Source organism: Centropristis striata, chromosome 15, assembly GCF_030273125.1.
Source record: "Centropristis striata isolate RG_2023a ecotype Rhode Island chromosome 15, C.striata_1.0, whole genome shotgun sequence".
Taxonomy (NCBI): domain Eukaryota; kingdom Metazoa; phylum Chordata; class Actinopteri; order Perciformes; family Serranidae; genus Centropristis; species Centropristis striata.
Window position 1 is genome coordinate 19,743,713 of NC_081531.1, and position 14,362 is coordinate 19,758,074.

Consider the following 14,362-nt stretch of genomic DNA (forward strand, 5'->3'; position numbering starts at 1 on the left):
TTCAACAGAATCTGCCCTAAAGCTGATGGATATTCAAATGACCTTCATTATGCAGTTGTTATGCATTTATGCTCAGTTAATAACAAAAACATGCCATCCAGAAGGCCAAATTTGTATTTTTGTTACATTTATAAGATTTAATTTTGTGTCGAAAAACAAGCTTGTTTGCAGCAGAAAACACAACCCAGCAGTAATAAAGCAACAGTTTTTGAAGAAGATGTCCTTACCACTCTCTCTGTGAGCAAGTACATTTTTTAGCGTGTTAAATCATTTGCCTATACTGCTTGCTTAAAATGCTAAATGGGAAGCTTAAAGTGTCCACAACATAGTGTGATGGATTGTAGATTAGATGACACACATAAAAACATAAAATCTATGGATATACAAAAATACACATAAGTAATAAATAAATACACTAGCTATACACTCTATACCAATAAAAACATACAGCAACAAACAATTTTGCAAATGGGCAGGAACCAGCAGTAACAGGTGAACACATTTAAAATACTGAGGTCTTCATCATTTGGCGTTCAGTGCCTGTATGGCACGGGGAATAAAAGACCTCTTATATGTGTTCCAGCTCGCCATCGGGGCCTGAGTCAAAAACCAGACGGGAGCAACTCAAACTCAGAGTTCAGTGGATGTGAAAAATCTACAAATATCTGTTTGTCCTTCCTGAGTACAGCACTGTTAAAAACGTCATTGCTGTCTCTTTGTGGCTTGCCAACCACCTTCCCTGCAGTCTTAACAATTGTGGAAAGCTTGTTCTTGTCCTTCACACTCAAATTACTACACCAAGCTAAGCTTCCTGATTAAAAACAGTCGTTGGTTGGCTCTATGCTAACTTTCTTTGCTTCAAAATAAAATGGTCATTGGTAAGCTAAAGTCATATTCAGAAAATGTGTTAACACCTCTAGCGAGGTGATACTGGGCTTGGATAAACCATTTATTTCTTATTAAACAAACATTTGTTTAATTAACTCTTGTCTAAAAAATATTTTGCAAACTTGCCAGAACTAGAAGGATACTCTGAGAGCACAAGCTTATGTTAACAAAAGGATAATTTATTTGTGTATCCTGTTGCGTTACATGGTTATTTCTTGACCTGTGCTACACCATTCCACCAGGACACTAGCATTAAACATTCATATAATCACATAATATAAAGTCCTTGGCAGAGGTAATTAATGTTGATTGGTCTGCTGTCATGTCAGCCGCTGATTCACTTGATGACAGGGGCTGGCGGAGTTGTACCTCATTGTAAAGGAGACTAATCAGGCTAACCAATGATGTATAGATACAACACCAATTAGTATTATTAAAGGGGAGAAATAATTGACCAAAATAACGTTTCCAAACTTTTTTTGAGGAGTTTATTTCAATGACCAGGTATCGTAAGGCTAGGATATCTGTTGATAGCCAACCTGTAAATAGCCAGCTGTTTGGTCAGTTATACAGAAATACCTACTGAATGACTGGACTGCAGCTGCCTCCCACTCATGCTAGCATAATGTGTCTTATGTGCTTCAAATCTCAGTGTGAAAGCCTGTTTCTACAGTTCAGCCTTTTTGTTGTTTCTCCTTTTCTCGTGCAGCATATTCCTTCCCCCAAAAAGGGGCACAGCCTTGGCAGTTGTCGCTTGCTTATGCAATGACTTTTTAAATAAAAGAAGTTTAATTTTTTGACAATCCTTTTGGTTTCCCTCCCTCCATCCTCCAGGACAAGAGTCTTTATCACTCCGTCAGTAACAGCTGTATCGACTGCAGCCCAAACGAGCGGCGAGTCTTCATGAACACGTGCGACCCCTCCTCCCCCAGCCAGCAGTGGCTGTTTGAGAAAACCAACGCCACCGTGCTGGAACACTTCAACCGGGGTTCCAACTGAGGCCCCGCAGCATCCACAAAAAACAGACTCCTGACGCACGCAGACACCGATCTGCTGCTGCTGCTGCTGCTGCTGATGCTGATGCTGTGAAATGGGGTTTTACACTCTCTCTGGTTCCCCGTTTACCTGGCGCTGAGGTGACAGCTGTTTCTCTTTGGGGTGCTCAGACTGAGGCAGGATCGGATGCCGTTGGGGAAGTTGGTTAAACACTTCAGCTCGAGGAAAGACTGAGTTGAGCTTTGATGGATGGGTGTGTGTTTAAAAGTGATTTTGTGTGTGAGATGTATTTGTTCTGTCGGTGAGGCGGTGGGTCTGTCTCGCTCCCTGATTTTGCTGTTGATTGGTTATCTGACATTCCTCTCTTCTCTATTTTCACTCCTTTTGTCTATTTCAAATTTTCTTTGCCTTTATCTATTGCCTTTCTTTCCCTCACTGCTTTTTTTCTCTATTTCCTCTCTCTGTCTGTCTACCTTTATCCTCTGTCTCCATCTCTTTCCCCCTTCTGTCTCTCCTGGTCCGCCTCTGCCTGCACGTCTGTCTCTATCTGCCTGCATGACTGCACCTTTGCCCACCTTCTTCATTCTCCGTCTCAAATCCCCTTATGTCTCTCCAACTCTGACAACCTCCCTGGGGGGAGGGGGCTCCTGCTGAGCCAAAGTCATCCTGACACCTGGGTGAAGCCAGGCAGAACCACTCTGAAAATCACCTGGTGAATTGATTCTCCTTTACAACCCTCATCCACCCTCTTGTTTCCTGTATCTCCTGCCCCCCCTCCCTCTCCCACTGGGCTTGTAGTTTCTCCTGGTCTGCTCTCCTCTGTGGGGCCTATGTGAGCAGAGCTTCTCTGAATGTATCAGGTGGAAGTTCACAAAAAAAGTGGATCAGAAAGAGACGGTGATCTTTCTAACGCCCCTAGCTCCCTTTTTTTCGTCTGTTCTATACTTTCCATGCTGTATTTATCAATGAGTCGTCCGCAGGTTTGTCACTGTGCCACATTCTTCTATTCCTCAGAGGCGAGTGCTATCTAGCGCGAGGGTTTGTGCGGGCCAACTCTTGCTGGCTAAGGGCTTGTTTGTTGTGATGGTGGTGGTGGCTGTCACACCTCTTAGAGTCTCCCCCTGCTTTCTGTGCGCCCTTTGCTGCTCCCCACCCGACTCCACCGATCAGTCGCCGGAACGACCCTGTCACACACGGGCGAGTGCGGGGTCACATCAGAGCCGAACGGCGGGCAGGACTGCAAACGGACGCCTGCCTGGCTGGATGACTAGCTATGTGACTGGCAGGCCAGATGATTCACAGCAGGGCCGCCCGATTGGCCGGCTGCCCAGCTGACACATCACTTTAGCGTACAGTGTGAGCAGGAGGAGAGACGAATGGGGGAATGACTCTGGATAGGCTCGCCGGGTAGCTCTGGGATTGAGATGAATGTGGGTTATAAATGCATAAAGCACTTGTGTAATGATAAACTTGAATGAAATCTTAGTGCCTTGTTGGAAGAGGACTAGATGTAGGTGTGTGTATTTTCAGAAAGTGTATGTGTGTGGGGCCCAGAGTGTCCACATCAGCGTAGGGGGAAATTCATTCCATCAGGAGAATCTTTTGAATTCTCCTGATTTGGAATTGAATCGGCCTCGACTCTGGTGAAGGACCTTAAGACTCCACTGGCTTTCTGTCTCTTGTATGGCTTTCTAAATGAACACACATGTAACTGCTGGCTGTGAATAGAGCTAAAGAGACCTTTTTTCCATCATATTTTCCTCCTGCCTTGAAAAGTAAACTATTAGCCCTAAGAAGACCTTTCTTCTGTTTGAATCACGACATGATGCTGTTGTCTTGTTTTTCCCACCTGTTCAATCCAAAGTACTTTTATGGGAAAGGGAATTGTTGTTGTTTACCACCTTTATTTTAAAATTCCTTCTGTTTTTAATGAAATGTTCTTTTATCGTTTGTTTAGTGTTCTTGGTCTGTTGGCTGCAGCAATACTCTAATCTGATTTTGTGAATATTTTGAGTCATCACTTCTAGATATTGTGCTCAGTGAGATTTTAACATTAATTTTGTGGACTGAAACAAAAAGTAATATCCTTATACATTAGCCCTGTTGGTTAATGAATGAGTAGAACAAGTTCTCCAAACAGACACTTCAAGTAAACATTCAAATCCATACCGCTGAGCTCCAGGATATAAGTGAGCACTGAAAATGAAAAATGCTAAGTGATATTAACTTATTCATTCATCTTTCCAATTTGATATATTTAAAATAGAAATATATAACACTGCTGGATCACCCAGAGGAGGCATCCTCTATTAAAACACGATGCAGTACACACTGGTTCAACAGGTTTATATTGCAAATGGTACTTCAACAAACTACAGCACTGAAGATGTTGAGCAGTCTATGTTTGAATTAAAAGGTTTATCAGGACTGATCTCAGTAACAGGCTCTCTTTTTCGTGGATTTTGAAATGTGTAAGGGATGCCATGACTTTACAGTTTGCAAACATTATAATAGTCAAACCAGTTTCCACCAAGTGTCTGTTTTATTTTTCATCTACTGCATCTGCAGAGGAGACATCAGAAGTTTTAAATGAAAGCCAAAGTCACAATGAGTATAAAAAACTAACTTCCCATGTTTCATGGACTGATTTTACATAAAAATCCATTCGTTGCCATTTTATTCAGCCTGTTTTACTCTGTAAAAACAAAAGTCCTCACTTTGCACTCCTGAAAGAAGAGCATAGAGTTTTAAATTTATTTCAGGGTTTCTGTCCTTTTCCCCTGACCTTCTCGCTCCACGCCTGGACAACTTGTACATTGTCAGATTGTTAAGAGGCGAGTGGGAATTGCTGCTTCAGACCACTGAGTCACTGATGTAGCCAGGTTTCCACTACAGGAAACAGGATCAAAGGGAACACCCTTCTGACCTTTTTAAAGGCTTATCCTGCTTGAGTTTCCGACATTTCTTCTGTTCTTCGTTCATTCTTAAATACCGTTCTCGACGTGATGCTTATGTCCTGTTCCGATCAGTTGTGCAATCTGGGCTGTTCGATCACGTGACTTTATTGTGAAGGACTGATGTGACTGTTTAATACTGTGCTACCAACAGTGAGTTGTGTAGAGGGCTGAGTACACAAGGCAACATTTTGGGCTGAAATGAGACACTGGTTCAAATATGAAGTTATTTTTGTATTACTGTAGTAACCGTTGAAAGAGCTAGTAATCTTAGAAGTCTCTTGTTCTTCTCCCACATCTATCCTGCAGAACAGTAATTCCTGTCAGCGAAACCTTTATAGAATGACAGCTGATATTCACACATACCCTACTGGGATCAACTCAACAGAATATTTTAGCTCACAATTTGGTGGTTTTAATGTAAAGTTCAGTCTAGGCACTTTCATCAGCAGCAGGTAGCTATTTTCACCAAATACGATTGGGTAAACCCACTGAATGGTTTCAGTTTTTTTCTGCCCCCAAGCAGCCAACAGATATCAATTAATACAATTGAAAGCTCAACAAAGAGTCATTTGTACACAGTACCTGCCTTTTTAATAAGTTTTAGTTTACAACCATTAGCAACCTTGGTAATTACTTATTGCACAGCTCTAAGTGTCTGGGGCTGGTGTTTAGTCGGTGCAGCTGTCTTTATTCAAGTCTCATCGAGAAAGAACAGAAACACCTTTCTGTTTGAATTAACAAGAGCAGATGATAACGAACTGTTCTGTGGGACAGATAGGGGGATTTAAAGCAAACTACATGATGTCAAAGTGTTTATGAACGTCTGTGCCATTAGTGTCTACACAAAGCCCATCGTTTCAGCAACTGTTTAAGGGATTATTCATTTGAGCTTTAGAAAAAAAGAAAAGAAGTGAATTTTCACTGCAGAAATCCAATCTAAATGATCTCTCTGGGAAACTGGCCAAACTTATTGCCTAAGTTGTTGCTAACTGTATCCCTTGAAGTAAAGTTTGTTAATTGTGGTGTTTTTTGTTGTTTTGTTTTTTGCTTATTGGAGTACATTGTACCTTTCCATTGCACAATGTTTTTGGGTTGTTGTTGTTGTTTTTTTCTTCAAACTTGGGTTGAGTTATAATGGTAACTGTTTACATTCGCTTTATTCCACTGTGCTTAAGTATTAAAAACACACAACACTACAAACAAACACATTTCTTGTTGTATTTACAATACTTTTCCACAGTTTATAGGAGTAAGGCCATTGTAAATGTGCTGCCATTTTTATTTGTGATATCAAAATACCTTTTATTTAAGTGGTGAATTTTCAAATTAAATTTGGTGAGCAGTGTGAAGAAATCTTATTTTATAAGTGCAAAAGTTTTTAATGTCAGCAGCCAGTGTCGGCCAGTCACACCATGATGTGTACATGTGTGTGGATTTTGATGTGTAGGGAAGTGTACATTTTGTATCTCATGAAAAAAAATCAAATATTTTTTTCTACTGACATTGCAACTGTAAAAGTGTATTTAGATATTTAACAAACTGTACAATTAAACTGGAATTGTATGATATTTTTGCTGAAATTGTAAAATAAAAAGGTTTCTATATTTGGATGAAAACATGTCTGTGGTGCTTTTTTTCAATTTCTTTAACATGCTAAAAAATGTATGTTTATTTATATTTTTGGACATACTATACTATTAGCATTACCAGCATACTGTTCTGGGTTTTGTTTAATTTTTTGGTCGTGCTCTGATATGGTATATATGATATGTTAAATTGGTACTTTTGAAAAAACCGTATGATTACCATTATCATGGTATGACATTTCTTCACATATTTGGACAATTATTATTTTTTTTTAACTTTTTTGACAGATTTTGTGAATTTTTTTTTATATAATAGTGTGGCATTTGGCTTTTTTTGACAAACATAACTATGACTACATTTTTACTTTTTTCAACATATATACTATTACCATGATCCACACACTATTCTTTGGACAAACTACAATATGACCAATTTTTGACTTGTGACAGCTTATAGCTCAAGACAAAACAATGGAGACCACACATGTATTCTTTTCTATTCATGTAATTGATAAGTAACACATATGTATTTGTCTAATAAAAATTATACAAAGAAATTCAATTTTTTAAATCAGTATCAGTGGTGAGGTGTGTTCAGGTGTTGTTCCACTCCTCTACCACTAAGCAGACTGGAGGAGTGACATTACCTGTGGCACCTCCTACACAGGAAGAGAAACATAACATACCACATCACACAGAGAGGGAGGGGATCATCACACTTGTTTCAACATACTATGAGTCAACGTCATAGCTATGCTATCATTTGCGGCAGCAACAATCAGTTGCAGCAGTTGCAATCCAGAAAAACAATTAAAAACAAACAGATGTATTTCCGGGGTAACAATGTCTTGCTGTAACCCCCTCAAAAAAGTCGATTTATGATTAGTATAGTTTGTCCAAAAATAGCAGAAAAAAACACCATATTATGGGATGTCCAAAAATGACCCCCACAAGAAAAAGTCATAGCATGTCGATTTTTTTCAAAAATGGTCAAATTTTATAATGCCTAAAATATGCTAGAAATGGCACAATTATACTCTGTTGATACATGTTGTAGTATAGTTTGTCCAAAAATAGCAGAAAAAAAACACCATTTTATTGGATGTACAAAAATGACCCCCTCAAGAAAAAGTCATACAATAGTATGTCGCTTTTTGTCAAACATTTCAGATCATTTCATTGGTCCAGTCCGTCCAGTTAATGACTTACAATCATAAATGTCGCCGTCTAGCTTCAAAGGGAGTCGTTGACAAAGTATATATATAGAGAGAGAGAGCCAAGGCCTTAGCTCCTCTATATAGCCTCAGTGTTGATTATGACCGGATCCAGGTGTTGTTCCTTCTCCTGGCACTCCTCCATGACTCTGCAGACGGGAGGAGAGACATTACCTGTGGCCCCTCCTACGCAGGAAGAGAAACATAACATACCACATCACACAGAGAGGGAGGGGATCATCACACTTGTTCCAACATTTTATACCATGACAATTTCTTTTTTTCAATTGGTCAGCAACTAACAATGATTTTTTTTCTTGATATATTTGGACATACTATACTATTACCATGATCAACGTACTATTCTACAGCCTTTTAAGGCATTGTTGGACAAACTACAATATGACCGATTTTTGATTTTTTTCAACATACTGTAGTATGGCGTTTATTTTTTATTTTTGGACATACAGTACAGGCCAAACGTTTGGACACACCTTCTCATTCAATGTTTTTCCTTTATTTTCATGACTATTGACATTGTAAATTCATCAAAACTATTAATGAACACATGTGGAATTATGTACTTAACAAAAAAGTGTGAAATAACTGAAAACATGTCTTATATTCTAGTAAGCAAAGGGTGGCTACTTTGAGGAATCTAAAATACAAGACATGTTTTCAGTTATTTCACACTTTTTTTGTTAAGTACATAATTCCATATGTGTTTATTCATAGTTTTGATGCCTTCAGTGAGAATCTACAATGTAAATAGTCATAAAAATAAAGAAAAACGCATTGAATGAGATGGGTGTGTCCAAACTTTTGGCCTGTACTGTACATTAATATAGTGTTTCTAAAACATTTTTGAAACTACTATACCATTATACAGTCAATGCAATACAATAAATCAAATCAAATCAAATCAAAATTACTTTATTTATCCCCGAGGGGAAATTCAGTTAGTCTGGTAGAATCTCTTGAAGAATGAGACAGTCTGATGGCTGTAGGAGCGAAGGATCTTTTGTATCTCTCCGTCCTGCAACGGAGGAGGAGCCGTCCCCTGCTATTTTTTTGGTCCATAAAGGTTTTGTGCAGTGGATGATCTGGGTATTTCAAGATGGACTCGAACATCTTGACAGTGCATCTCTCCACCACCTCCTCCAGTGTGTCCAACCTGGCTCCAACCACAGAACCAGCTCTTTAGACCAGTCTGTCCAACCGCCTTGCATCTCTGTGTCTGATGCTGCCTCCCCATGATCAACATAATATTCAGAAGCATTTTTATTTAGGCACTTTTGGACAAAGTACACTATCACCGATTTTTGACATTTTTCAACAGACTGAGACACATTATAATATGTTGTTTGTTTTTTTCAACATTAGACATACTATACTATTTTATGCAACAACATGCTAAAGTATGCATTTTTGGGCATACACAAAGTGCAGTGTTGCTTAAGACTCACACCTTGTGCTTGATATATTTCTTTACCTCAAAAGCTTGACAGAAGTCTAAGACATCAGGTTGGTGTTTCCAAAACAAGTAAGTGGATAGAGCACCCCCTATGATGAATTTTTGAGGAGAGAACTTTAAGTGATGCCTTTATCAGAGCAAATATTTTTGGACAAAGCTTAATGCCACCTAGTTTTAATTATACATACTAAACCCTTCAGTGTGCCTCAAATGCATAGGTTTTTTTATCTTAACTTTTCCAAAATAACATTTCCAAGAGCTTTTATAATGTGTTTGAGGCAGCAATCCATCCACAATGGAGAAGACAGTGCACCAGGTGGACAGAGAGGCTGCTCATTCCAGCCGCAATCGTCTCTTCTAAATAACTTCTGCGTGGATGTCTGCTGCCCAGAGCTTTCTAATTTCCTCCCCTTGTCACTTCTTGTTGTAGGTTTTGTATTACTTTAATCGCTTCTGTGACTGATGGTGCAAAAACACACTTTCCCCAAACGTTAATCCCATAATCATTTCCCCTGGCAACCCGCTAACCCTGATAGCTTTCAGGTTTCAGTGATTTATTCGTGGCTGGAGCGATATTGCTTTTGCAAGTTGGCCCATTTCTCTGAGTCTCCTGGGACGTCACATAATGCTCAACTTGTCACAGCGAGACCATTTTGGTTTTGTACGCTGTTGGAGCACTTTATAGCCTAGATGTTACTGAAGCTTTCACATAATTACCCTATCACAGTAAACGGAGAACAGTTTAGCAGTAAAATGCTAATTGAATTGTATTTTTGGGTTTTTTATTTATTGTATTATTATTGAAACCGTGGTTTTACATTTCTTAGTGTGTGCAAACTAAAGTGATGTTATCAGCAGGTTATTTTTCTGCATAATGGTTTTTCTATCCATATTTATTTCCAGTTAATTAGCAAATAATCAGCATTCCCTCCGACTCATGAGCTGTAACTGGGACAGAGATCAGGCTATTACATTAGCACAGTGTTCCACTGAAGATATCCATTAAGTTTCTTTATTGGGCTCAGCACTATTATAAAAAGAAAAAGGCAATCCAATTGTACCTCATAATTCATAATACCCCTTCCCCCTCTCTCTCTCTTCCTCCCTCTCTCTCGGCCCACAGCTCCTTCCAATTACGCAGCGAAATGTAAAGATGTTTCAATGACAGTGTGTCACATTTTCAGAGGGCAGGGCGCGTTAGACAGATTCAACTGCAGGGCTGTGTGGGGAAACATTTCAAGACTAATTTTGGCTTCCCTGCCATCTTGGGAGAGAACTAAATGGGGAGAGACAAGAAGGTTTAGGGTGTAGAAGAGGAGGAGGTGACATGATTTAACACAACAACTTCTTTTAGATGAAATCATCATCTATGTGTTCAGTCATGCCAACATGTAAAGCCAACCACTGGTGAACTTGTGAACTGAATTTGTTTAATTTGTATGTTTAACATAACTTACATTACTGAACCTAGTAATAAAGAAGTTATTTTAACCCAAAGCCTGATCTTATCCCTTAACATAACCAGGTAGTTTAATTTTTACAATGGAAATATTATTTATATTTCATAAGATATCATACCAACTCTTCATACGTTGATCAAATATTAATCAAATATTTGCATCTCATATATTGACAGGTGGCAGTCTAACAGGCATGAAGTGTTAATTAAAAAATAACAGACACAAAAACGACCTGTCCACCCCAAAAAAACATTTTTATGATCCAATCTCGTCCACTCTTGGAAGAAATACAAATACTGCATTTAAAAATTAGGCTAAATAAAGAAAATTCACTACAGGATGCTGAACAGGCTGCATCCCCTGTGTTGCCAGCATAAAGATGTTCTAATGGAAGTGGGACAGTGGGTTGTAACCTATAAATTTTACCTGCAGAGCTGCAAAACTCCACAGTGGCACAGCACCAGACTTTAAATGGAACCACAAAAATCCACTTTTTGGTCGTGTCCAAATATCATCATAGCTATTTGTAATCACTGCAGCAAAACAGGCTGAAAAGGTAGACAGCCTCAGTGTGATATTGCATTAAACAAGAGACAAGGAAATAATACAAAGAAAGCTAATAAAAAGAAAGAAATGTAACTAAATTATATTATGTTTGTTTCTCATCCGCTCTCTTCCTCTTCTTTTTTCAGTTATCAGCCCTCTGCTCCACAGTCTTGTTATCAAAGTCTTGGGTCAGTGAAGGATAATACAAGTCCAGTCTGAGATATAATACATCACCAACCAAACCCCACTTCAAAACAAACTAACAAGCTCCACAGACAGACAGACAGACAGACAGACAGACAGACAGACAGACAAGTCTGTCTATGAAATTTAAAATGACAACAAGCTCGAGCCGAAGCAGCTCCATCCTCATCGATTCATGGTTAGTGAGAGCAGCCATGAAGGGAAAACAGAGGAACAACGTCACTCTTCAGGAGAAAGAAGGAAAAACTTTGTTTCTTTTCAACTTCAGCCAATTATAATGTTGTTGTCTATGCTCAGACACCAATTAATAACAAATGTTGAATTATGATGCTAAATATGAACGCTAGATTAGTTTGCCTATGTTTTCCTTTATTGTGCTCTGCATTCCACTAAACCGCATCTGGGACATCTGGGTCCATATCCCCATAACACATATTGCCTTTTGGTTCCATTTCATAAAGTTAATTTAACACATGCTCTCACTGATGCAGATACCTTATTAAAATGTTAGTATTTTCCATATGCACAGGGGTTTTCCACAGTGTCTTTCTATGCATGATCAACAGGCATTTGGTTAAAGCTCAACTGATTTGTTTTTTTATACTAACAATGTGTCAAATGATCATGTATAATGTGATATGTATTGCTCCTGCTTAACTCTACAGATTTTTTTTTTCTTTAATTTTACAGCTCTAATCAACCCTGTTCCCAAGGGAGCATGCAGTTGTTTTCATCAAAAAAGCTCTGATAAATCTACTACTGTATATGCTACCTGCCTGGCACCAAACAGCAGTTAGACAAACTTAGCAATTAGCTGGTGAGCAAAGTGGAGCATTTAGCAGCTAAAGAGCTGCATATTTCCCTCAGGAATTGGCAGATAGCAACACAGAGCTAAGAAAGTTAATGTTGGACTTGCTTTCCTAACTAGCCAGAAACACAACTACAAATGACTGTTCATGTTGCTTTGTGGATGCTGGCTGCATAAAAGGACAACTATTAGGATGTTTATAAGGTGAACATGTCAATGTTAAGGCTGTCCTCATCAAAAAAGTAATACTTTGGAAGTCATAGGCATTCTTTAAAATGATTCTAGTGTCCTGTTGTTGGAAATTCTGTCTGAAAGTTCCCTAACCATAGGAGAGTGGTTTTGGTACCTAAACATAATGGTTTCACAATGTTAACAATATGTTTAAAACAGTGATCATGACCTACAACAGCCACTATACCATGTCAACATAATGCCGTGTTGACTTTTGATTTTTCACAACCTTAGGAAAGCATTTTTGATGCCTGAATGTTACTGTTTTACAGGTTGAAAACAGCGTTTGTCACATGTCATATTTCCTAGGAAATCATACAAATCACGCTACAAAAGCTATCATTGGGATTCATATGAACCTCTCCATGAGAATATGTGTTAACAGCATGTTATTGATAATATATTAATAATAAGAATAACAATATGATAATAAGAATAACAACAACAACAACAACAATAATAATAATAATAATAATAATAATAATAATAACAATGAGCATTTTTTTTTAAAATCAAAGTAACAAAGTGCTTTACAAGCAGTTAATGAAATCACATTTAGTTAATGTGTGTAGAAACATGCTGAACATGCTAATGCAGCTCATATTGGTCCTTTAAGTTGAAACAGAAAACAACAACTGGAAACTAATGTCAGAAATATTTATTCTAAAATAGAAAAAACATGTCAAATACGCTGTACTTACAACAGATGCTTAACAGTTCTGTTTCTCAACCATTAACATCTATGCTTCCTGTAGCTGAATGACTAACATAGATGCAGTCAGTCTTTGCTTTTAATTTTCAAGATAAATTCAATGGCTGTAAGAAAAGGGGAGCAAGTTTTTTTTTAGTTTTTTTTTAACTATCCACAAAATGCAGTCTTGTCCGTTTTACTTGGTTAGTAGTCAAACTTTGTGTACAAATAGCATTTTTGAAATGACTGGGATCCCTGCACTATGAACAGTGTTTCAAAAAAGTATACCGAACATGCATGCTCATTAGGGGCAGAAGGACATGGAGCTGAAAACATGTGTCTTTAAAGTTGTCTGTGAGCAAGACCTATAAACTACAACCCCTACCCCTTAACAAAATATACCTAAGAGGAATTTCTCTCAGAGGGTTTTCATTTTGTGCAAACACAGATTGAATGGCATCCTTCTAGCCTTGCAAAGCAAAGCAAAAATCACTTCAGAGTTAAAAAATGAACATCTACATTCTTGATGTAACATTAATCTCTGTGTGTCTGAAGTTTCCTCCAATGACTGCAGTGTGGGTGTTGAGGACTGTGCGTCTCTAAGGTGAGAGTGACAAGAAAAGTGAGTTTTATATCCTTGCATTGATTGAATAAAGGTCAGAACATTTGTTTTGTTTTTTTAAGAATCATTTCTCACACTGATATACTGATATGGAATAGATTTTTTGATCTGGTTCTCATTGATGAATAGGGCCCATTGTGATTTTCATTCTGTGGTCATTGTGTCTGTTCTGTGGCAGGGATACAAAGAGCAAGATGAGTCTCAAGTGACTTTGCATTGATTCTTCTGCTAGAACTGCAGCTATGCAATGAAATGAGATTCATCATCGTCCTTTTTATTTAATACAGCAGCGTCAAGATCAAGTTTTAAGTAGCAGCGCCAGAGCATTATTGTGCTTGAGTCTGGATGTATACACTGAGCAGAAGCTGGTAAAATGCTGTGGAACAGGCATGACGTCTGCATATGCTAATGACTTGAGAAGTAAGTAATCCTTTTCCCCGGCATGAAAGGATTACGAATAGACATGACTAGAAACAGGAGGTAGTTTGACATTTAAATAGTGCCTGGAAAGTAAGAAGACGCAGATTAACTCTTAGAGCAGCTTCAACACTCCAGGTTCAGTAGAGTAATCACTAAGATTTTATACAGTAAGTTTAACTGAATCCTCAGTTACTAGAGTTTTACCTTCACTTAGACTTTCCCAACCTTCTCTGGCCCATATATCAATCTATCTCTGTTATGGTTT

General features: G+C 38.3%; 1 protein-coding gene across 1 annotated transcript in view; it reads left to right on the top strand.

Annotated features, from left to right (window-relative positions):
• The window catches only part of LOC131986188 (polypeptide N-acetylgalactosaminyltransferase 10-like), a 115,810-nt gene extending 111,236 nt beyond the window's left edge, over nucleotides 1–4,574 (top strand). Inside the window, exon 12 of the mRNA XM_059351025.1 lies at nucleotides 1,723–4,574. Coding sequence (XP_059207008.1) covers nucleotides 1,723–1,887 — 165 coding nt within the window. The 3' untranslated portion in view covers nucleotides 1,888–4,574. The remainder of the gene's footprint in view (nucleotides 1–1,722) is intronic.
• The last annotated feature ends 9,788 nt before the right edge of the window (nucleotides 4,575–14,362 follow it).